The 24042-nt window shown below is 38.2% G+C and overlaps 5 protein-coding genes across 6 annotated transcripts in view; 3 read left to right on the top strand and 2 right to left on the bottom strand.

Moving 5' to 3' along the window:
- Positions 1-167: 167 nt before the first annotated feature.
- On the bottom strand, positions 168-2080 carry LOC115631932 (fibrinogen-like protein 1). The gene is made up of 3 exons (XM_030528783.1): positions 1984-2080; positions 433-1238; positions 168-367 (listed from the first exon to the last, which is right to left on the bottom strand). Exons 1-3 carry the CDS (start codon positions 2071-2073, stop codon positions 229-231), a joined length of 1035 nt encoding a protein of 344 aa, XP_030384643.1. The 5' UTR covers positions 2074-2080; the 3' UTR covers positions 168-228.
- Positions 2081-2392: 312 nt separating this feature from the next.
- LOC115631933 lies at positions 2393-3361 on the top strand. Of its 2 annotated transcripts, none has more exons than XM_030528785.1 (3): positions 2393-2849; positions 2911-2988; positions 3054-3361. In XM_030528785.1, the coding sequence occupies exons 1-3, from the start codon at positions 2792-2794 to the stop codon at positions 3254-3256; spliced, it is 339 nt and encodes a 112-aa protein (XP_030384645.1). In that variant the 5' UTR covers positions 2393-2791; the 3' UTR covers positions 3257-3361. The 2 variants fall into 2 exon arrangements, with proteins under 2 accessions (XP_030384645.1, XP_030384644.1); XM_030528784.1 differs by having other exon boundaries at positions 2908-2988.
- Positions 3362-3861: 500 nt separating this feature from the next.
- On the top strand, positions 3862-4171 carry LOC115631297 (male accessory gland serine protease inhibitor). Its single transcript, XM_030528012.1, has 2 exons — positions 3862-3928; positions 3984-4171. Exons 1-2 carry the CDS (start codon positions 3862-3864, stop codon positions 4169-4171), a joined length of 255 nt encoding a protein of 84 aa, XP_030383872.1.
- A 1298-nt stretch (positions 4172-5469) lies between these two features.
- Positions 5470-5982, top strand: LOC115631936 (chymotrypsin inhibitor SCI-II-like). Its single transcript, XM_030528787.1, has 2 exons — positions 5470-5610; positions 5685-5982. Exons 1-2 carry the CDS (start codon positions 5544-5546, stop codon positions 5852-5854), a joined length of 237 nt encoding a protein of 78 aa, XP_030384647.1. The 5' UTR covers positions 5470-5543; the 3' UTR covers positions 5855-5982.
- LOC115631296 (homeobox protein OTX1 A) overlaps positions 5930-24042 on the bottom strand; it is a 67646-nt gene continuing 49533 nt past the window's right edge. Inside the window, exons 7-9 of the mRNA XM_030528011.1 lie at positions 8864-9018; positions 8090-8620; positions 5930-5946 (exon numbers count right to left, since the gene is read on the bottom strand). Coding sequence (XP_030383871.1) covers positions 5930-5946; positions 8090-8620; positions 8864-9018 — 703 coding nt within the window. The remainder of the gene's footprint in view (positions 5947-8089; positions 8621-8863; positions 9019-24042) is intronic.

The raw sequence follows: 24042 nt of genomic DNA, 5'->3' as shown, positions 1-24042 counted from the left end.
TGTTTATTTTTCGTTATTCTAAAATATTGTAACACCTATATCTTACAGATATTAAAAAGTTAGTACAGATTCAAATATAAGATTCGAAAAAAGCTGCTCCAAATGCAATAATTACACACTCTCTTTAGGTTTCATAGCACGCCTTTTTAATGTATAGATATACTGGGTTTCTAATTTTTATAAAATTATTTTATTCTTTCTTTTTTTTTAGCATTTTCCGACAATTATTTAATGGTTTATTTGTCTAATTAGCATTTGCACGGACTTCAAAGAATACTGCCAGTTGTGCCATGCGGTGTTCCATACAATGCCTCTTCCCAAATGTTTTGAACAATATGGACTTGCACAGTAGTGTCCATTTAGATTGCTACAATGGATTTGCAAAAGTTGATTAGTTTTTTACTCTGATTCTATACTGAATTGCTGACCTACCTATCGGATACGCAGGTGTGGTACCACCAGCCCGAACTACGCCATTCGTCGCATCTTAGTGCTGACAAATTATCATTATCCCGGTCGTAGGTGGAAAAATTGGCATATAGGTTTGGTGTCAAGGCATCGCCAGCATTTCCACTGTAATTCCCAAGTGTCAACAACTTGTATTTCTGCAATTCGCTGCCAATTGAAAAGTGATCGTAGTGGGCGTGTCTTTGTATGTTATTCCAGTCCTTTAGTAAAATTAGCAGTTCATGTGGCTGCGATATGGTCCATTGGTGGATGTTCTCAAGACCTAGGAAAAAATCAGCATCTAAAATTCCGAATCCATCTCGATAGCTTTTCCAGTCTTGTCTAAAATCAACAGTGCCATCAATCCTATGCTGAATGGTGGTCCAATGTGCTCCGACCACGCGCTTGTCGTTTGGTACAAAAAATGTGTCTTCTTTATTAACATTAAAAGAAAGCTTTGTTTTCCAATTCAGCAGCTCAAATTTTAACATTTCCACTTCTAATTGTAACTGTCCTATTTTTTCCTTTTGCATTTGAATCTGAACTACTAGTTCGTTGCATTCTTTGCATCCGTTTATAGATTGCAGGCGTTCAAACTCTAATTTACTGATTGTTGCATTCAGTTTAGAGATTTCAAGCTCTTTTGCCTCAATCGTGTCTTTTAAAGTTTCACTTTTATATAAATTATTCAAGAAAGCTTGGTTCGGTAACCTACTTTCGTATTCCCTACAATCTGAAATATTTGTGGTTGTATTTTCATGATGACTTTCGATTTGTCTGAGGCTTCGAATCTGCAAAGAATATTCAAGATATGTAAGTATAAATACATAGTATATTTAATAGAACGGTGAAACGGTAAATATAATTCATCATCATAATTATCTTGGGATCTTTGTATAAAGCAAGCTTTTTAGTGACAGCTTTCAAATGCAGTTATTGATCGCGTATTGAAATGGTTATAGTAGGTATGGTTTGTGCTTAAAGGATGAAAGCACGAAAGATTTATTATTTGTAGAGAGAGATAGAGAGAGAGACAGAGAGAGAGAGAGAGAGAGAGAGAGAGAGAGAGAGAGAGAGAGAGAGCTACAAAACTCCATATACGGAATTTCCTGAAACTGTTTTGCTAATCTTCTGTGATCTATTTATTTAGTTTTAAAAGTGTGCAGTTTTAATCTTTTGTCACATCTTAAGCTATATCGATTAATTGAATGCTTTTCGATAGCGTTACTATATAAGTTCCACTTCTTGACACCAAAACAGATATGGAATCATGTGGTTCTGGCATATCCAATCACTATTTTATATCAATGCTTATTCAAAACTAGTCAGTTATTAATCCGTCCTGGTTTTATTCTGCTATTCAAAAACGTATTTAGTGCTTTCAAAAACATTTATTAAATTTCTTTAAAGTTCTGCATTTATGAAGTCAAAAGGGCAACCGCTCAACTAAATTTAGAAAATTGCCTTTGATAAGAAATTGATTTGATAGCAAATGAATATTCCACACTGAACAGAAACTCTGCTCTACACACATACCTTATTTCTTTGAATACAGCTAGATTGGCACAATGTTACGATCGCGCCATAGATAACTATTATAAAAGATAGCTTTAAAAAATATTGCATTTTTTGAAACTAAATAAGTAGACGTGCTGTTGCTTCATTGAGTATTTTATAACTGAGCCAGCAGAGGGCTCTTATCAGTTCTTGTCGCTGTTTCTGAGACTCGGAGATCATTTCGAGGCAACACTGTGCAAAATCTCGAATTAGCTGCACAATCAAATCAGATTTGAATCGCTTTCTTGTATAAAAACTGAATTTCCATTTACTTGTAGCTTATTGCAGTTGATTTAAAAAACGTTTAGAATTAAAATTTTGGTTTGTTTCTTTTTTGTGGAGCTTGTTTTTGGATTGTTCGTATAAACTGTGTTCGAACAAATATTTGAAAGCATTAATCGGTTAGTTTGGCAATTTTTAGATCCTAAATGCTTTTGCAAGATTATGCACTTAAGGATTTAACGAATTTGAAAAAAATGTTTCCCACTGAATTGGGGAGTCGAAGATGTCAACATTTAAATGGACTGAGAAGCAACCAGAATTAGTTCGTTTTATGGCGACTATAGACAATAGTTTAATAAGAAGAAAGAGCGTCATTCTTGTGCCCCACATTTGTTGTTTGTATTTTAAATATTTAGAAGTGGTGTTGCTTCAGTTGCAGCCACTGTTTCGAGCAAATACTGTGACGAATAATGAATTATTTGCATTAAGGAACTAGATTTATTTGCTTTCTCACATAAAAACTTAATTGCAATACTTGTATTGCACTAATGTGAAACTTGGAAATATGAAGTTACGTGTCGCTTTTTTGGTGATTTATGCATTAGGCTGTCTGGCGCAGGACGGTTTGTATTGCACTATTCGATAAGGAAAAGCAAAATTTTTAATATCCTACCCATACAGTAGATCCCAAATGTTTTGATAATTATGCAGTTTCTGGCTACTGCTGTCGTAGCAAAAGCAGAGAAGATCGAAAATCGAATGGTACGTATATAGAATATAAAGATGTAGAAGTCGAACAAAATATACTATATATTTAAAATATTTAGCGACTGAATTGAATAATCGAAAATGTCAACTTCGGCACACCTGGACCTTTAATTGGAATGCGAACTATTGTATTCGGTTTATATATCGTGGCTGCGGTGGCACTAAGAATCGTTTTCCCACGCTCAAAATGTGCGAGGAGTACTGTCTGGTCGGCAATTATGGATATTATGATGACTATAACTATTTTTATTATAACAATTAGAGCATGGGTTCTAAGAGTCAGATGTTGTGGCTAAAATTCAATTGCATAATTTATTGTTCCCCTTTTTTATTCAACTAAAGCTAATTCTATTACAAATGAGAAGATAATTCGATTACTATTTTATTCTGAATACTAAATAATTAGTTAATGTCTTTAAGCTTCGTTAAAGAATGTATATCAAAGGGTCTAGTGACGTTTTAAATCTGATATCTTATATAAATCGCATCTTAAGACTTAACTCATACAGAATTATTTTAATTCCTTAATTTAAACTAGTTCGATCAAGAAGTTTTTCCAAAATTATGGCATAATATCGATAAGTATCGATGAGTTATTGATTGTTGTTTCGATTCGTATTTTGTTTACTAGGCTCTATCTATTTTTTTATGTGTAGCTGGACCCAACCCATAAATACGACATGCTCTAGTGCGCCTTTTATTTATAATTGGTGCAATCTCTTAAGTGTTCAGCCAAGCGCTCATTTATATAGTTTATATATATGCGACAGATAAGCTATAGTTCTTGCATTTTCTAGATATACACGGGCCCTATAAAGCTTCAACATGCCGCATTTAAACACTTCAGTTGAATCTTTCGCATAGATCATGAAGTACTATTTGTTAGTTGTAGAGCTCTTCTTGCTCAATCCGGGCTGCATATTGGCGAAGTCTGGTAAGCCAGGCTCAATAAATTCCCACTTATATGTGCAACGATCTTAAATGTGCAGAAGAGTGCGGGCTGCAACACTCGATGGCTGGTATGGCTCAGGATGGAGCTGCCTGCATGGCTTATATGCCTACCTGGACCTACGACTCATCCAAAAATGCCTGTATTGAGTTCATCTATGGTGGCTGCGGTGGCAATAAGAATCAGTTTGGCAGCAAAATTGAATGCGAGCAATCTTGTAAGGACTAAAGTCTTAAAAGACGCAATATTGTAAGAACTTATAACTTTTACAAAAATCTCAAATAAAAGTATAGAAATGCAGTTTATATTTTTTTAAATAATAGAGGCGTAAGCTGAAATGGAATTTAAATTGAGCTTAAGTAGAGCTCTGTTCTTTTCCACATCAACAGCTTGGTGTGGTGGGGATCGTTATAGATGCTAGTTTATTGAACTCTTTAATACAAGTATGTTTATATTGCCGATTTTAAGTTGCCGAATTAATTTGGATTTTTGTAATGCAGCTGAACTTTTAGAAATCGCATTTAACGTTTTGGAAGAAAGAATCTTTCTCAAAATCGGGTACAGCAGCAGCTTTGCGTCACAGAAGAAAAGATTGCACTTTCATTCTCTCTCTCAATCTTAGCACAGTCTGTGTTTGGGGTTTTTTCTTGAAGATGTAGAAAGCTCAAAAAAATAAAAATAACTCGTATGGATAAGAAGAGAGTATATCTACGAAGTATGGTTACTGTTGGTTAATGCGTGTCCGAAATCCAGGCGTTCATTCAGACAGACTAGCAGACCGACATGTCTAGATCGATTTCTCTCTTCATGTTGATTAAGAATATCTGTAAATAGTTTATGGGGTCGGAGATGCTTCTTTCTGTATTTCGCTTTTTACCTTTCGTACCTTTCGTTCCTTTGTGGAGGAACATTTTGGACAATCTACGGTTGATAAAAAAAGTATATATGACTGACAAGAACATGACACACACTCGCAGTAATGTAGCCTTGAGGCATTAAATCACTAGATAGTTTGGATAGCAACGAAAATTATATTAAAATCGGCAAATTCTCTTCGATCTTCTGTTTACTTCTGCTATGGGTGCGCCGTATAACTCAACGCCGGCAGTTTATTTGGGTACAGGGTATTTCATTATCGAGCATGCTCGACTGTAGCTGAAGAATGTTTCCATTCGGCGCGTATGACTACTTTTAAATATTACACTAGCCGCCAAAATTATGACACATATTGATTGTAATACAATATAAGTGCCCATAAGTACACACATCCGAATATAATTTGCACCAAAAAAAAAAGAGAGCAACAATTTCACTATAATTTCAAGGTTTGTTTTCATTTTTGCTTCGCTTTTGTCTGCGCTCAACTAAATATACGATTATGTCGTATTCATATTCGCATATGTACATAACACTTAAAATCGAAAACTCTGCTGACCCTCGCCAGCTGGTCGATGATAAGCGCTCTGATCGTGAGCCGGTTTTGTGCCTATAAATTGCTTGCCACATTTGTTCGGAACGTTCAGTTGCATTGGCAGAGTTGCCCGTAAAATAACCTCAGAGTCGAACTTGCGCATCAAATTTTTAATTTTTCAAATTCAAAATGAAATACTTCGCTGTGTTGTTGTTGGTTGTTGCCACCATTGCTGCCGCTGTGGCTTTGAAGAGCCGTAAGTAGATGATTGAGATACTATATATATTTGATTTACAAGAATACTGATGGAATTCTAAATACATGTATCAGCTGTTTGTGGTGAGGAGTTCGGCAGAATTGGCGAATGTCGCGCCCTGCTGAAGAAGTGGACCTATCGTCGGGATACGAATGAGTGCATTCAATTCAATTACAGCGGCTGCCATGGCAACAACAATTTGTTTAATGATAAGGCCGCCTGTGAGAAGACCTGCAAGGAATAAAGTGTGACTCAGTTAAATACTGGGTTTCTTCTGTTAGAAATATCAGTTCTTGGGCTACTTTAAAACCTAACTCTGTTACTGATTACCACTTACTGTTAAATAAAGTTGTTTTGATTTATATTTGTAAATTTGTAAACTCTTTAAAATTGAATCAAATTATCCGAGGTTTTCAATACTATGCTATCAATTTTAAAAAAATTGCGCAAAGTCGCTTCTGAAACTGAAACAGTTTGGATTGATAAGCGCTTTCCTAGAACTGTTCTAAGCGACAAAGTTCAAAATTTTTGTTGATTGTATACCGGCTGTGTTATTTGTTTACACGCTCGGGGATTTTACTGCTAAGCTCAGCCGGATTAAGTAATAATTGTCGGCTGTGCATGTGGAATCATGAAATTGAATTGCTTTTGCACATCTCTCAGTCGAATTCCCATGCCAATTAGACACTTATTAAGGTCACACAGAAATTTTAATAAATTTGTTTCTCAGCTTGAATAGTAATTCGTAAATATTATCTTTATGAGGTATTCAGATAGAACAGGAGTAGATAAAGGCCAAGAGTTTGCACTAAACTTAGATAACAACACTGCTATATTGTTAGCATCTGAAAACAAACCATCAGAAAAAAACCCATCAAAAAAATCCCATATGCTTGATCTGCTTAGGGGAACACTTGTACTGCGTACAGATATACTCATCTAATTTTATATACATCATCTAATTTTATAGCATCTGAGTTCTATAAAAAAAATTTTTTGAATGAACTTAAAAAAAATACTTGTACACTTCCCTTTCATAGCATAATAGAAAAAGAGTCAGTTTGGATTCCAAAAAGCCAATGTTTAATTAAAATCGAAGCAGAATTTATATTTATTTTTTAAAAAGAAAACTTACCATTTACTTTGAAGTGAAATAGTTTAACATGAAATTCGTATTATTATTTTAAGTTTAGTTTATTTATTCCTTTAATGTTAAATGAACTTGCCTTTATTGTTTGTTTACATATTGTTTTAGTGTGTGTGATACATTTTGCAATAACTTTTCGCCATTCTATTGGTATTGGGCTAGTCGATCTACATTGTAAGCCTTTGCTATATATATATATGTATATTGTGTTTATTTAGGTATTTTTATTAATATATAATCTTTATTTGATATTTTAAATCATGTGAAACAACTGGCGGCAATATTTCAATCGCACTTCGATAGCAGAAATGTGTGTGTGTATTGGCCAAGTGGTTTGTTGAACTTGAGAATCTCATTAAGGTTTAGTAATTCCGTAAAGTAAATTTATTTTGTTAGATTCTTGAAAGAGTTGATATTGAAAACCAAGTAAATCTTTCACCATTGATATGGGAGACAAAATCAAAAAGTGCATCGAATGTTAAAGTTAATTAATTCGATAACAGCTAAATATCAATAATGTATCGAATATTTAAATTTATAGACATTATATGCAAAATCAATATATCGACAAGGGGTTGAGTGATGAATTGGTGTTCAAAGGTTTTTATTTGATATTCAAAATAATCAATTAATCAATTCAAATCAAAAGGCAGTGGTAGTTATCGATCTTTTAAAGAAAATACGTTTTTGAAATATTTCCAATATATAAAAATTGTTCAAAAATTAAAACCTTGTTAAAATATTGCAATGTAATCAATTTTTAAATATAGAAAAAATCTACAATCTATCGTGTTGATATCCAAAATCGAGATATATAATATTGAAAATCATAGAATTATTGGAATAGAATCATGAAATATTCATCTGATAAATGAAATTCCAACTCAATGGAAATTAATTTATTAAGAATTTAAAAAGTATTGAATTACAAATGAATATCAATGAATTATGGACACTTTTACCCACACACACACACACATATATCCCACTGTTGTGCGAGCGCGACTGAAACTTTGAGTGTGCCTGATCGGAAACTAATGCTAACTATAAGTAAATGTGCTTTATTGTTGTGTTGCCCTCAAAGATGCAAACGAATACGTTCGCTAAACTAAATGTAAAACTAATGCTTAGAGTGTAAGAAGATTATGTCTCATATATGTATATATGCATCGATTGCACAAATTGTCCCTCGCTAGCTCGTCTACTCGCTTTTGGTGATCACAGCCCCCCCATTGGCGGCAAGTCCGTGGCAAGATGATGACGATGACGGCGGTGGCGTCTCCTGGCGATGTGTGGGCGTTGTTGGCGGCGACAGAGTCACATGTTGTTGCTGCTGCTGTTGTTGTTGTTGTTGATGCTGCTGCTGCTGCTGCTGTTGTTGTTGGTGATGGTGCTGATATGCCACGGCCGATTCGGCCAGATCCAGGAGAGCAGCCGATGTGCTCGACGATGTAGGCACGGCCATCACAGAGCCAGCTCCGAGACCATTCATTGTGCTGGCGGTCATGTCCTGGGCTTCGTGTTTCATGCGCAAAGCACTGTTGTTGTTGTTGCTGCTGCCGCCATGTCCCAGAGCAGGATGATGGGCAAACGAGAGTGGGGGCAAGTGCAGGCCGGGAAAAGCCAAACCGGCAGCAGCTGCCGCATGCAGCGATTGTAGCAGAGCAGCAGAATGTTCCTGCGCCTTGCGTCTCAGCTCAGCCACCGAGTTGGAGCGCGGATCGTGGCCGCCGTTGCTCGATTTGGGCGATTCCGGCGAGCTGGCTGCCGAGGAGCTGCTCACAGGCACACTGAGTGGCGCCACGGGCGGTGGCGGCGGCTTCAGCGAACAGCACGAGCACAGGCTCTGGAAAGGCGACACACCTGCATAGCCAGAGAGAGAGAGAGAGAGAGAGAGAGAGCAAGGGAGGAGAAGATGGAGAAATGTAGAGATTAACATTTTATGATGGATTCATACATCAAGAGGCAAGTCCCAGCTGCCTAAACTAATTTTATTAAAAGGTGCTTTTGATTTTTCTTTTGATGATTACGCTGCGCGGATTGACAGCTCATCGATGTCATTCTCCCACTCCCACTCCCACCACCACCACCCACCCATCCACTTACCTTTAAGGCCGGGGAACAGCGGCTGATGTGTAAACTGTGCGGCCAAGTGTGGTGGCAGAAACAATGGTGGATGATTTGCATTACGTTGGGCGGCAGCCGCAGCCGCCGCTGCCACAGCACTCTGTTCGCTGAGCACCGGTCTAAAGCCACAGTTGCTGCAATAAGAAAGAAAAAGAGCGAGAGAGAGGGGGAAGAGAGAAGGGAATCAGAAGTTGAAATGTATAATTCTGTAATGGGAACATAATGCTTTAACAACTCGGAAAGATTAGTGAGCCGCTGTTGTTGAATGGAATTCAATTTTAAGAACCGGCAATAGGTTTCATTTCTGCTGTTCAACATAGCTAACTAATAGCTGTAAGTTCGAACTTTGATCTATTTCATAACTTAGTTAGAGAGTCGGGAGAAGCGTATTTGTCTAACTAAAGCCAGATATCGAACTAAGACTAAGCTGCACCTTGGCTTTAATGCAGAGCTTAAAATGCTAATAAAAGTCTTATATAAACAGTTGTATTTGGTTTTACCAACAAATTTTTTAGAGTTCATAATATATATATTATTATATCATAATTTAAATCGGTCAATACTTTAAATTGATCTCTTCGCCAGTTTTTTAATTTTAGTATGAAAACTTATTGTATTGAAATATAACAATTATTATTATTAATTTAGCTGAATTTAATTGGGCTTTGAAGAGTCTTTCTATGTTCTACTTCCCATAATGTACGCTCTGAACACTAGGAACAAAATCTATAGAAATCATTACATAACAATTATAATTACAATTTTAAATTAATTTATTTTTAAATTAATTAAATTTAATGCCAACCGTGCAATTGCGTTTTTATTTATGTTATCAGTTCTACTATTTCTCTCTACAAGTATTTAAAATAATTTCATTAGAAATAGCTGACATTGATTTCCAATAGAAGGTATTAATCATTCTTTTATCATTGGACGTTGAAAAAATATATTGTATCTATATACTTTTAATATTCAGCATTAGAAATCGATTAAGAAATGAAATACCAAAACAATGACGGTTCAGTGTTCAAAAAATAATCAGGCAGCCAAGCATCTTTAATAATCAGACGAATTAGCCAAAACGAACATATTTTCTCATTTAAATTTTAGTACTCCCCAGCTGGCGTATTTAGGCTTTAAAATCAAACTTCCTTACGGAGACAAAAGATAATCATTTTATATGCTTAAGTCCATTTCTAATCCAAAAAATGGTTACAAGCTGCTCTTTTTGCATAGGTAGTTGAAAAAGTTGTTTCGTATTACTTTTTAAAATCAAATTTGTCGGAGAAACATAAACCTAGTCATTTGCCCAGTCTTTCTTAGAATACATATATTTTATGTCTAATGTCGGACTATATCTAAGCGTTAGTCATAAAATATTCCTTTTTGAAATAATTTAAATAAATTAAAAATTAAATTTGTAGAGCAAATACTCTGAGAAACCCAACAACCGTTGTTAGAATATCGTTTAATATATAACTTTGTTTTTGTTGCAATCCCAAATATATAAATTTATTGGCATTTTATGTATAGGTAGCTGGAACTCCTAACCCTAATCCTAATAGGGTTTCGGCCCTAAAAATATAGTAAACATTTCAAACGCACATTTTCAAAGAAGCCCAACAAATATGACCAAAAGGCTTAAGATTATTGCCTGTGCTTTTAATTGTAAATAAAAATTTAAACTGTAGAGTATTTTTTTTTAAAGCCCATTCCGTTGATGTGCTGCTTTGCATGTCCCGCTCTCATGCTAGCATACAATATTTCATGGGCATGACACAAACAGTAAACAACAAACAGTCTTAATTAACGCTTAATTGAAATAAATTAAAACATTTTTATGCGTAATTGCATTATTATTAATAAACCTAAATATTTTGTGTATCACTATACGAGTATGTCTGTGTGTGTGTGTGTGTGTTTGTGTCTGTATCATGGAAACTAGTGCTCCGGGTTGGGCGATGTTGTCATGTTGTCTAGGTCCACGCCCGGCTACTGGGCACTTAAACGCTTAATTGAATGAAATATAACGCTTGGGTCGCATACCAACAACAACAACAACAGCCCATCATCATAGCCGGCATGTCAAGGCGCCTCCAACACCATACACCCCAAACAAATTTAATGCAATTTAAAATTTTAATTGATAAGTGTACCAACATTTTAGAAACAAACACAGCACAGAATAAAAAACAACAAAAAGCTATCGCGTGAATGACATAAAAACTGATACAGATAATTATATGCCTGGCTGCTCATATGCATAATCCATTAATAAAATTAAACACATAAATAAATTTCAATTTTTTGAAAACTTGTTTTGGGGCTCAACTCTCGCTTCTCGACAGTATATGCAAATTAAATTTTATAAAATTACTCCACACTTATTAAATCAAAGCTTTAGTTCAATCATAGTTTAATTAATTAATCGGGAAACAAGCTTATAACTCAAAATGTAAACGATTTATAGAATGTTTTTGGTAATATTTTGTACTCTTTTACTGCGAGTTGGGATCTGGAGTCGTCGTATTTTAATTTAAAATTAATGTTTTAATTTTTAATAATTTATTATAATAAGAAAATTAGCAAGATTTCTGGTACTTCAATCATTCAATGATGGAATTCAAGATAGCGCGCATGAGTGTTATGGAGCTTTATAATAATTTGAAAAGGTTCATAGTAACTGAACTAATAGTTGCTTCTAAGGTGCGTTTCATAAGGTCCTTTAGGAATTTCAGCTCAGCACTGTTAGAATCATTACTTTTAGTGTGGTAAATGCTTCTTTGCAGGAAAGGACATGACAGTAGTCGAAAATTTGCTTTCGTTGAACTCAGACGTATAAAAATAATTTTTAAATAATTAATTAATTGGAACAAAATGTTGGCATAAAACGAATCTGATTTATCAAGTTCTTGTATTTAAAAAAATACAAAAATTGAAATCGATGCATAATTTGAAATTTTTCTTAAATGCAAGTAAATATGTTATTAACGAAAATGGAAAGAAAAACTACCATTTCGATCGTTAGCAGAAAAATCTTCCAAGACTATTTGTTTAAAAGGTTAGAATTGTTTGCCCCCGGCATCTCACGAAAGAATGTTTCAAGTAGCTTGAAAAGTTACCCCACAACCTACAAAAAGAATGGAAACTTACGGTTTAGCGTTGCTAAGGCCAGAGACGCTTCTACCGATTATCCAGAAACTTACTTCGTCTTTTAATGTTGAAATAATATAAATAATAAAAAAAGTTGAATTTTTCTTGACTTTCTAAAAACGTAAAATCCAAAATTCAATTTCTATTTGGAGAATTTTCACGTTAAGCCATTTAGCGTTAGCTTCAATGCAATGACCATTTGTGTGCCCCCGGGGGCTTTCTCAGACTACTAAGTGGCTCTGCCTGCGCTTAGCCACAATTGACTGTTGGCGGCCCTCATCGCGAGCCAAATGCAAATGTGTCCAAAATTTAATAATTCTTAGTGCGGCCTAACTCGACACACACACACACACAAAACCCCACACAGTTGCAGACAAATCTCTGGCTCTGCCAAATGCTAATCGAGTTGTGTTCCTGGAATGGTCCACGCCGTCCTCTGTTTGTCTGACTGTCGTGGCCACATCGTCGCCGCTGCTGTCGCTTTTAATTCTTTTCACTTTTTTTTTGGTGGCGCTTTTCGCCGCTAAACTTGACGTTTGGCTTTTTATTTTAGCCGTGGCAGTTGCATGTGGTCGTCGTGATTTTCATGCGCGGCTGAGTCTCTGAACTTGCCAAGTCCTGCCTGGCAAAAACATTGGATGTCGCTTGAAAGAGAATTTCGAATGCGAGTTGCGTAATTTTTGTTGGTTTGTCGCTTTTGCGCAAGCTAATAAATTTTTCAATTTTCGTAATCTGCTATATGGGTTTGAGAAATTCTTCGCTGTGCGAGAAGTAAGGACTAAAAAGGGAAGCAGTTCAGAGCGCTGTAAGTTTTATTATCAGCTTTAATAAAATCAATCAGGCAAATGACAAGATTGGAGGAATTCTACCATATGGGTAAGAAAGCAAGAGTGTTCGAGATGAATCGCAAATTTTTCCTTTTTGTTGGTGTGGAAATTAAACTATTTCTTTATCAATCAAACAAACTTTGGAACACAGTAAGCCGAAGATTTCATTCACATTCCTAGACTGCTAGGCAATCATTATGTTCTAATCTTTTTATAAATCGTACTATTTTTCCTTTTCTTCGTGCTGAAACTAAACTATTTCTTTATCAATCAAACAAACTTTGGAACACAGTAAGCCGAAGCTTTTCATACACATTTCTAGACTGCATGGCAATCTTTTTGTAAAAAGCTTAAGTAATTTTTTTTAATATAGAAAAAGTAATTTGTTTCAAGTCGAGGTTCATAAGAATACGTAAGTGTCGAGGAAATAATAGTTATTGAACACAAAGTCGTGGAGCAGATTACAAATTTCTGATGCTACTGCTACTCCTTATCTACACAGCGAAAAATTAGAGCTGGCTGTGAAGGAGTGGCTTCTGTAGATGACGCATTATCACAAGTCGTGGCCTAAGCAAGCAATCAAGTGTGAGTCAAGAGCACCGCTCATATTTAGTAATGTTCGATGGTCAGGCCCAAGAGCCACAAACACCAACAAGAGTAGCATCCCATGAGATTCCAGATGGCAGCAACAGTTACTTAAAGTCGGTTGTAAATAAAATACAGACATGGGTCTCAGAGATGCTCCCGAGCTCGGCTACGGAGTGGTTATCCTCAACGCGCGAGCAACATCAGCGGCAGCAGCAGCAGAGAAGTTATGATTTGGACGATGGCGTGGATGCCGAAGGGCTGCGTTATGAAGAGGTTGTATTGGTTGAGCACGATGCTGATGAAGACGAGGAGCTGCATGATAGTCAGCCACTAATAGAGTCGAGCACGCCACAGTTGCCAACTCCTCGCCACCCGCCACTATCGTCGACGCCCAACAGCAGGTCCCACTTGGCCATAGGTTGCGGAATCGCCCACCCCTGCCATTTCTTTGAGAAGCCAGCGACGAATCATCAGCAAAACGCAACTCCTGCCCACTTGCTAAAAAGCGGGGTCAAGCGCAAAAACCATAACAGGTTCATTAATGCCAAGCGGGGAAGTTTCATGGCGGCCGGCGCTGGAGTCTCACAATCAGGAAGCCTGGACATGCTGCACAACAATGGTGGAGGCAGAAGTGTTGTTAGTCTGAGTCGTCGAAAGAATTCTGCACTGAGGGAGAATCGTTTGCTAACTAGCTCGCCGTTCTATCCGGGACCCACAGCATTTGGCGGCTTCTCGGCCAATAATCGGACGATTTTCGACAGCACGACAACGTTGAGTTCTGCGAAGTTTTGCAGTTGTGGCATCGTGAAGCCCGTTGAGATGCGTCCAGAGCCGACGCCAGAGCACAATCCAGCTCTATCGACAACTGCGCGCTACATTCTCAATTCTCTCACACTCCCGGAGCGTGACTTGGACACACCAACTGCGTCAAAGAAGCTCATGTCCACAGAACTGTTGGTGCCGACAATGCAGGAACTGCTGCAGCGACGCCGCCTTCAGCGTGTCACAATGGAGGCCAACGAGACGTTGCTGGACAAACGTATGCCCTCCCTGGTAAACGCAGCGCGAAATTTGAGAAAATATCGCCTTTATAATTCTCATTCTCGCAGTCCGTGGAGCTATCTACGCTGCCATCCTCTGCCAGGCACAACAACAAGATGCAAACACGTCTATCGCAGCATTCGACGCGTAAGAAGGTCGACCATGAGCCGCCACTGTGCTCGGACTTGTCCAACATGACTTTGCCGCCAAAGCTTGATATGGATATACCTCTGATAAGCAAGAAGAACACAAAGATGGACAACACCAACGGCAAACATAAATTTACATTCTCTGCCCCGCTGCCACTCGTACCCATCTCCATCAGAAATCCGCTGCCGTTGCCGACTAAAGAACCCCCGGTTGCAGCCGTGGTGGCAAAACCGCCTAGCCCGGATATTTCCAAAGTACAACCCAAGCCATCACCACCACCTCTGATCACGCCTCTGGCCAATAATAGGCCGGCCAACTCTTGGGAGTGTGAAGTGTGCATGATTTTGAATAAGTCGAGCGCTGCTAAGTGCGTTGCCTGCGAGGCGCCTAATCCTAAGGCAGTGGCAAGCATAAGCGATACTCCAAGGCCAAAGCCTGATGCCGGATTCCAGCAGTTGGTTGCCCAGCAAAATGATTTCTCTCGCAGCTCGAGCATCTGTTGTGAATTACCAAAGCCGGACGCCTTTCCATTTCGGTTTGGGGCTGCGCCTGCTAGCGAGGCAACAAAAGTGACATTAGGCTTCAAGTTTGGCGCCCCAACTGCTGAGCTCGAAAAGCAGTCCAAATCTACGGATAGCAATAGTTTAATCAGCGGCTTGTCCAAGACATCCGATGCTGTTGACATTGACAAATGACGTAGCCACTGAATTGAAAACAACATCGAGCTCAGCATGTGGTCAACCAGCACCACCTCATCATTTGCTATAACCACCAATGTATCCTCCTCACCAACCGAACCTGCCATTATGGGAAAATCGAGCAGCAGCTTGGCCAGAGCGGCTACACAACAACAACCACCACACCTGTAAACGCTGGCCCTACAAGCTCGCTATTGAGCGTGCAGAGCAAGACAAGTAGCGAAGACGATTCTTCAACTTCGGCACATAAATTTATATTTTTAAAAACAAAACCACTATTATCACCACCGGACTGTGATCTTGACAGCCACAGACACCACCACAGCGAACTCCAGGCACAACACAGTCCGCGTCCAAGTCGCCTGTTGAAGAATAGCGGTGGTGCGCCAACCACTAGGACGGCTCTCAAGCCAGCATTTGAAACCACAGCTCTACCCACTGGGAGTCCAACAGCTAACGATTTTCCCGTAGCAGCCAATCCCGAGCCATCAAGGATAGCCTTCGTTTTCTGGGCTGGCACATTTTCTTTCTGCTCCTGTTGCACATCGGACTCAACCAGGAAAATGTTGTGTTGTTTTGTGTATTATTGCGGCTAACAAGTACCGGCCAACTGATTGTTTGAGCCCTTGCCCCAGGAAAACAGCTCGCCAGTAGCCTTCGCCACAGCCTATATATGTAATCTTCTTTTCAACGAGTACATTGACTGGCGTCAGCTGGCCCACAATATCTTTTATAGGGCTCTATCCAAGGCAAAACAAAGGAAACTATAGTATTGTCCAGTACCAGATATTTGCTTGACCTTCTTCAGCTGGGTCTTGATTGGAATCAGTATTCGATCAGCTTCCTGGTCATGCACTAGCTGCCGATAATTGTTCAGTCCCACGATCCAGATTGTCTCCGCCTGGGATTCCCCCAAGAATGGTAAACGCTTGTTTCCATCAATGGTAAGAGCCATATTGCCATGCGAGTCTTGGTTCCTCAGGAAAATATATCAAAGGACAGGAAAAGAAAACCGACTCGTTTCGGTGGTGGTGCGTAACAATAAATGTTTTATGCTCTGTGCCAGTTACTGGAGGAATCAATAACAAATTTGAGACAAGACTGTTAACACATTCAATTCAATATCATATGTATATATTTATATATCCGGCGGATATATAAATGTATATGATATATCCCTCCATCTGTCTATTGATTGCGGTTGCACAGCGGATACTTCATAGGTCTTCTGATGAAGCAGCGCTTTCAAAATGGTTCACCGAAACCAGTGTTATCGCTATTGAATCCAATTAATCTTATTCTAGTAGACTTGGATGCGCTGAGAACCGTCAGCTTCAGGCATATCCACATATTTTGGAATATTGTTTTGCAGCCATATCGAACACACCTCCCTGGCTAATCCGACCCTCATGCCTGGCATTTCCCATGTACATACATACATAAATACAAATGAATTAATAGTTTCGTTTCAGTTTTCAGATCATAAAAGACAACCAACAATCGGTTATAAATAATACACTCACAATTAGAATTAATTACTTTTAAGCGTGCTTAACAATTGCTTTAATGTTACTTTTGAATAAAATTGTATAGTACACCCTTTTCTTTTATCTAACTCATTTTAATAGATTTATATTAAAAACTTTATGATTAAACCAGGCACTCAGAGTATGGGGCGCAACAGTTAAATTTAATTATACAAAAGATGAAATGAAAATTAATTAATTTATAAGATAAATAAATCGGCCCGAATATCGTGAAGAAAGAAGTTGGCGTTTGTTGTACAAAGTTTAACAAGTTTAGTTTAACAAACCCATTTTGTCCATCAACCCCTATCCATGTGACTAATACCTAATCAGAAAAGTTCTTTCGAAAATGATTATTTTGAATGAAGTAAAAAACTTAAACTTGGCCAAAATATCAATTCGTTTCCCTTGTTTTCAAAAAAGTCCTATGTAGAGTATTGTGAACAGAAAAAAAACGAAATACTTTATTGAATGTTGGCAGAAGACTTAATTCATTTGATATCAGAATGCCAAAAAAAGGTGCAAATAACAAAGTCAACTTTTTGTTTTCCTTAGTATAAGGTCATAGAAGGATACATATACTCGTACATATACTTGTATGTACATACATGCTTATAAATAGCCAACTCACACATACTCGTACATATGCAGCTAATTAAGCCGAAAGCCAGGCCCGAGTCCGAGTCCGAGTGTGCAAATGAGAGAAGCACAAACAATAACAACAACAACAACAGCAACAACAGAGTCGAAACATATATACATTTGTGTATACTGGTATGCAGGATTGCAGACAATCCCACCACACACCCCCTTGACACGACTGGCAGCCTGACTTGGCAGACTTGTAGCGAAAAAAGCAGTAAACTTAAATGTTTGCGTATAATTAAGCACTCATCCTTTGGTTGTAATTAAATTTTGCATGTGCACATCCAGCAGCTTGCCAGCTCTGTCCCTCCCACTCCCACTCCCACTCCCATCCCCTCCTCCCTGACAGACTGCCCGACTGTCGTTGGCGAAAAATTGTGCAGAGCTATGCCTTAGGCGCCTCGGCAGAGGCACTCCACAACTGCCAGCCACCCACGCAGCTGCGCCTTAATTGCCACGCTCTGCTCCTCTGCCCCTCTCTCGCGCTTTCTCCTCTCGCTCGGATTCTCTTGCTCATAACAGAACAGTGTTGCTTGGTTTCTAGCTAGATCAGCAGTTTCAATTAGCTTAAAATAGCGAAATGATGACATAATGCTGTTACAAGGGAAATTTTTGTTCTTGACATTCTCAGTTTTAGAAAACTAAACTTTGCAAATTCTTCCGTTTCTTTTCTGTAAGAGAATGTTTGTTTCCAATTTTTTTAGAAAACCAAACTCTTGAACTCTGCATGCTCTTTAATTTCTTTTCAGTAATCTATATATAGAACAGTGTGTCCTGACTGATTGGTGATCAACGAACAGCCCAAACGTTAAAAGCTAGGAAATCCTTCCATAGTGTAGGTTGGCGATTTTGGAAATTTCGAGCTCCAAAAGGGGGAAAATAGGTTCCAAACTTTGTATGAAAAATCTAAATTTTCCAACTGATCGACATACAATGTATGTTTCATAAAATCTGAAGGACCTGATCTTAAAAAAAATATATTTTATGATCGCCATCACAATATATTTATTTGTTACGACACGATATCTAAAGTCGATTTTTTTACTAATATGGTCTTTTTAAAAACATATCATTCAAATGACTGATGATGACATGATATAGTTGCCTGCTCTATGTTCTTTAAGGGTTAATTGCTTTTCAGCGTGTCTTTTCTTAAAAAAAACATTAAGCTCCTTTATAAAATTTTATTAAGCTGCTAAATTGAATTCGCGTTGCCTAGAAAAACGCTACACAAGCTGTACATGATATAAAGGTAAGACCTATTCTTTATGATTTATCTTCGTATCAGTTTCTCTCAAACTTTCGAGCTTTCTTCTTCGATGTTTAGGAAAAATCATAAGTAAGCAGATACTACCCACAAAAAAAGAGTATAGTATAGTTAATTATATTAACTATAATAGCACATCTTTTCATTCTACGATCTACATATTAATTGTTAAAAACAATTGCAATTCAAGAAAACCTTAAAGCTGGCGGGAAAATGGCTAAATTCGCAACGTAGATAGATAGGCAGACAGACAGAGGCGTCTGCCATACTCGAGTTAGTCCGCCCGTCGCTCTCTAATTAAGACATTCAGCAGCTTGAGTGTTGTCGTTGAGCTCGTTAGTTAGTACATAACTTTTGCTACTTTTGCTTGTCATGCTAGGGTTTCGGATCGGGTTTGGGAGCGTGGGAGCGCAACGCTCGAGGCTCGACAATTGCTGTTGTCAATGTCAGACGTGTACCTAGCCAAAAAAAAATAGGGAGGAGAAGGGAGAGAGCGAGAGAGACAACAACGAAAAAGTGAACAGACAAAGGCAAAATGAAATGAAAAAGTTTTTCTTTAAATTTTCGCACTTGCCGCACAGATTGCGCGGCCGCCATTTTGCTTGCAAGGATCAACTTTTGCCTTGGCTTAATTAATTTTTACACATACGCCAGCGCCAACAACTGTCTGCCTGCCAGCCCGCCTGTCTGCCTGCCTGTCCGTCTCTCTGTCACTGTCTTACGCTTTTGCTGTCTGTGTGCGCGTAATTTTTCTGGTAAACATTTTAATACTTTCCGCAATTCTAACAAATTAAACTCGAGCAATCAACACCTCGCGCTTCAGCTCTGAAACTTTCGAGTCAAACTCAATTTCCGCAAAATGTTTTGCATGCAACGCTTCACACACCCATATGTATATACTTAGCACGATTATACTATATACATACATATATATGTAAAGTGGCATCCTTGTGCCATTATCATCAGTTGGCACCCCCGATCAGGCGAAGGTGTAATTAAGAAGAAGTCGTGGGATAGTCGTTTTTCAACAGTCGTAAGCAGCAGTCGTGGCATTCAGTCGTCAGTAGTAAAGTTGTACAGCAGTCACTAAAGTTGGTCAGAAGTTGCAAAAGTCGGCGTCTAAACATATTTTTAAGTCTTATGTTATTATATAATACTATTCTTATTGTTTGTCAAATACTCGATATACTTTATTAAACGATTTATAAACCTAATAAATCTTACATGGGGGCTCAACCGTGTCGAGCAGCCGGACAAATATTCAGAACAGTTCAAAGTTTTTAAGTGAAGCATTCATAAAAAATGATTCTTACATAAGGGCTCAGCCGCATAAATTTTCATACGCAGTCAGTTGAAATAATACATCTAAAAGTTGCAGTGCTTAAAAATGATACGCTCAAGCAGAAAAAATAAAAATGGCGCACCAAGCAAGAAAAATCTGTTGCCGGTGGCGCGCATGGAAAATGGAAAGACATCACAAAGTGTAGACGATCTCGATCTAACGTTTGAAATGGTAGAGGAAAGCAGAGCAGTGGTAAATGATGAACAAAGTGTAAATCATACGTGCGAAAAAGAGATAAATATATACAAGTGCGAACAAGGCACAACGGCAGGAATAAAAGAAAAAGGTGCGAACGTCGAACTACATGATAATTGCGCAGTTGAAAATACCGAGAAAAGAATGTATTCTGAGGAGACACACACATGTATACAAAACCACGATTTGTCAATTTTAATTAAAATGCTGAGTGAAAAGAACGATTCTAACCCAAACAAGAACAGTGTGTCGGTGGAAAGCTTTGCAAAAGTAGTCCCTGATTTCGATGGCATAGCTATACCAGTTAAGCAGTGGGTAAATAATTTCGACGAAAACGCCGAGGCATACGAATTAAGTGAAAAACAAAAGTATGTGAATGCAAGAAATAAAATGGTTGGCACGGCCAAATTATTTGTGGAAACTATTACTGTATCAAATTATGAAATGTTATGTGCAGCCTTAATAGAAGAATTTGATAAACAGCTGAGCAGTGCCGAAGTACATAAAATGTTGCAAAAGCGGAAAAAGCGTGTGTCGGAAAATTTTCATGATTATGTGCTCCAGATGCGAAAAATAGCATCACTTGGACAAGTTGAAGATCAGTCGGTTATAAATTATATAGTTGATGGCTTAGACGTGCGTGACGATCTAAAATTTCCGTTGTACAGTGCGCCCACGTACAAAGAACTTCGAAGTCGGTATGAGCTTACTGAATTAGTGGCAAAGAGCAGTTCGTATAACAAACGTCGCGAAAACGTTGATAAAGTAGGAGACAAACAACAACAACAGCAGCATTGCTACAATTGCGGTTCAACAGAACATAAGCGGGCAGAATGTAAACGAGAAACAAAATGTTTTAAGTGTAACGGTGTCGGTCACATAGCGAAGCAGTGCGTGGCAAGCAAACAAAGCGTTAACATTGTATTAAAGGAAAATCGCGTTAAAGAAATAAAAATCGGGAAAGCAGTTGTATCGTGTTTGATTGACACTGGCGCGGATGTTTCACTTATGCGAAAACAAAAATATGAAAACATTTTCGGTGACCAAAAGTTGCAAAAGAATTTTACTAAACTGTTTGGCTTAGGCAATATTGCCACTGTCGTGTTGGGTGAATTTACAGAAACAGTTGAGGTCGATGGTTTTGTGACAAATCATACATTTCTTGTTGTACCAGATGCAAGTCTAAAAGTTGAAATAATTGTTGGCTATGACTTTTTACAGAAGTTTACTGTCACACTAAATTCCAATGGTTACACGTTCGTACAGGCGCAAACAAAAGCTGATGATGAGCAGTCTGAGTTGAATGTTTTTAACGTGGTAAGTCCAGCAAGCGAGATCGATTTAAATGTTGAATCCCAGTATGCCGAACCAGTCAAACAAATGATCGCCAATTACAAGCCGGTGGACAATGCAGTAGAATGCCCAATAAAAATGACCATCATACCGAATGTTCCAAGCATCGCTTTTCGCGAAAGTCCAAGCCGATTGTCTACAACAGAACGTGAATTTGTACGAAAACAGGTGGATGAATGGCTTCACTGTGGCATTATCAGAGAGTCGTCGTCAAACGTTGCAAGCAAGGTGGTGTTGGCCAAAAAGAAAGATAGGACCTACCGATTATGTGTGGACTATCGTAAGCTGAATACCCTCGTACTTAAGGATAGGTTCCCAGTACCAGTTGTCGAAGAAGTACTCGAGAAGATGCAAAATGCGAAATATTTTACTGTTATGGATTTGCGAAATGGCTTTTTTCATGTGCAGGTAGAGGAGCAAAGTCGAAAGTATACAGCGTTTGTTACCAAGGAAGGGTTGTATGAATTTAATAGGGCACCCTTTGGATTTTGCAACTCCCCAGCAGTGTTCGTACGATACGTTAATTACATATTTCAAACATTGATTAACAAAGGCATAATGGAGATGTATGTTGACGACATAGTTATTTTCGGAGATTCAGCTGGTCAATGTTTGGAAAATATGCGAATTGTACTGAAGCAGGCAGAAATGTATGGGCTTGATATAAAATGGGCCAAGTGTCAGTTCTTAAAGAAGAAAATAAATTTTCTGGGTCATGAAGTAGAAAACGGACGTGTTTGGCCAGGTCAAGAAAAGGTAAAAGCTGTGAAGAATTTTCCTCTTCCCAAAAACATACGGGGAGTACAGGCCTTTCTTGGACTAACGGGGTATTTTCGAAAGTTCGTTAAAGATTATGCATTACTAGCCAGACCGTTGACACAATTGTTGAGAAAAGAAGCCGAATTCAAAATTGAAGGGTTACATGTACAGGCGATAGAACAATTAAAGAATGCTTTGACGAATGAACCAGTATTGAAGATATTTATGCAGAATGCGGCAACACAGTTACATGTTGATGCGTCAAAAGATGGGTTTGGTGCTACTCTTCTCCAGCAGCATGATGGCAAGTGGCATCCTATTCTGTACTGGAGTAAAAAAACGACACCTCAAGAAGAAAAGTTGCATAGCTATTTTTTGGAAGTGAAAGCAGCATATTTAGCAACAAAAAAGCTACGACATTATTTAATGGGCATTGAATTTGTTCTCGTTACTGATTGCGCAGCGTTTAAGATGACATCAACGAAAAAAGAAATTCCCAGAGAAGTAGTGCAGTGGTTAATGTATCTGCAAGATTTTACGTATACCATAGAACATCGCGCTGGTATAAGGATGAAGCATGTCGACAGCCTCAGTCGATTCCCAGTCATGATCGTAAGCACAGAAGTTCAGGCACAATTTTTAAAGGCCCAACGCAAAGATGAAACCTTAGTTGCAGTTGCAGAAATTTTAAAACTGAAACCATACGCAAACTACAAGGTCAGAAATCAGCTGATTTATAAACAAGTAGATGGTATTGATTTGCTAGCCGTACCGAAATGCATGGAAAAAGAAGTTATCAGGAATGCTCATAACTTTGGTCATATGGGTGTGAAGAAAACCATGCATCACATTCAGCAGGACTATTTTATAGCACACTTAGAGAAAAAAGTTGTGGAATTTATCGCGAATTGCATTGAGTGTATAACACATAACAGAAAGCTGGGTAAACAAGATGATTTTTTGCATTGTATCGACAAAGAAGATCAGCCGCTGAGTACACTCCATGTAGATCATTTGGGATCATTGGACCTGACTGCAAAGAAGTACAAATACATATTCGCTGCTGTTGACGGGTTTTCAAAATACACATGGTTGTATCCAACAAAGTCTACCGATGCGCAAGAAGTTGTTAAACATATCAGCTCGTGGGTAGCTATCTTTGGGAATCCACGGCGTATTATCAGCGACAAAGGAGCAGCATTTATATCGAAGCAGTTTAAAGATTTTTGTGAGGAACACAAAATAGAGCACATCGAGACTACTACAGGGATCCCAAGAGGAAATGGGCAGATAGAGAGAGTCAACCGAGTTATTCTGTCTGTTTTGTCAAAAATGTCTGCAGCCGAGCCGTCAAAATGGTATAAATATACATCACAGGTGCAACGATCTATTAATACACATGTCCACTCATCTACGAAGTACACTCCGTTTGAAATTATGTTCGGCGTCAAAATGCGTAATGAATCTGATCTGGAAGTGGTGAAAATTCTTCAGGACGAGCTACTGGAAGGCTTGCAGGATGAACGCAACCAAATCAGAGCTGATGCCAGAGTACAGATTGAAAAAGCTCAAAGTTGCTACAAGAAGAATTTTGACAAAAAGCGACGTAAGCAT

This window comes from Scaptodrosophila lebanonensis, unplaced genomic scaffold, assembly GCF_003285725.1.
Source record: "Scaptodrosophila lebanonensis strain 11010-0011.00,11010-0021.00 unplaced genomic scaffold, SlebRS2 tig00001412-arrow-pilon, whole genome shotgun sequence".
Lineage (NCBI taxonomy): Eukaryota > Metazoa > Arthropoda > Insecta > Diptera > Drosophilidae > Scaptodrosophila > Scaptodrosophila lebanonensis.
Note: the sequence above shows the minus strand (reverse complement) of the source record. Positions and strands in the feature narration are given on the sequence as shown.

What these genes read in the sequence shown, in the direction of transcription:
- LOC115631932 (XM_030528783.1), bottom strand. Translation starts at nt 2,073, where the DNA reads ATGCAATATTTTTTAAAGCTATCTTTTATAATAGTTATCTATGGCGCG. An exon ending in GCTGTATTCAAAGAAATAAG is followed by an intron (nt 1,239 to 1,983) that starts GTATGTGTGTAG and finishes TATTCTTTGCAG; the next exon opens with ATTCGAAGCCTCAGACAAAT. An exon ending in CACACCTGCGTATCCGATAG is followed by an intron (nt 368 to 432) that starts GTAGGTCAGCAA and finishes AATCCATTGTAG; the next exon opens with CAATCTAAATGGACACTACT.
- LOC115631933 (XM_030528784.1), top strand. Translation starts at nt 2,792, where the DNA reads ATGAAGTTACGTGTCGCTTTTTTGGTGATTTATGCATTAGGCTGTCTG. An exon ending in AGGCTGTCTGGCGCAGGACG is followed by an intron (nt 2,850 to 2,907) that starts GTTTGTATTGCA and finishes CTACCCATACAG; the next exon opens with TAGATCCCAAATGTTTTGAT. An exon ending in AGAAGATCGAAAATCGAATG is followed by an intron (nt 2,989 to 3,053) that starts GTACGTATATAG and finishes TAAAATATTTAG; the next exon opens with CGACTGAATTGAATAATCGA.
- LOC115631297 (XM_030528012.1), top strand. Translation starts at nt 3,862, where the DNA reads ATGAAGTACTATTTGTTAGTTGTAGAGCTCTTCTTGCTCAATCCGGGC. An exon ending in CTGCATATTGGCGAAGTCTG is followed by an intron (nt 3,929 to 3,983) that starts GTAAGCCAGGCT and finishes TTAAATGTGCAG; the next exon opens with AAGAGTGCGGGCTGCAACAC.
- LOC115631936 (XM_030528787.1), top strand. Translation starts at nt 5,544, where the DNA reads ATGAAATACTTCGCTGTGTTGTTGTTGGTTGTTGCCACCATTGCTGCC. An exon ending in CGCTGTGGCTTTGAAGAGCC is followed by an intron (nt 5,611 to 5,684) that starts GTAAGTAGATGA and finishes TACATGTATCAG; the next exon opens with CTGTTTGTGGTGAGGAGTTC.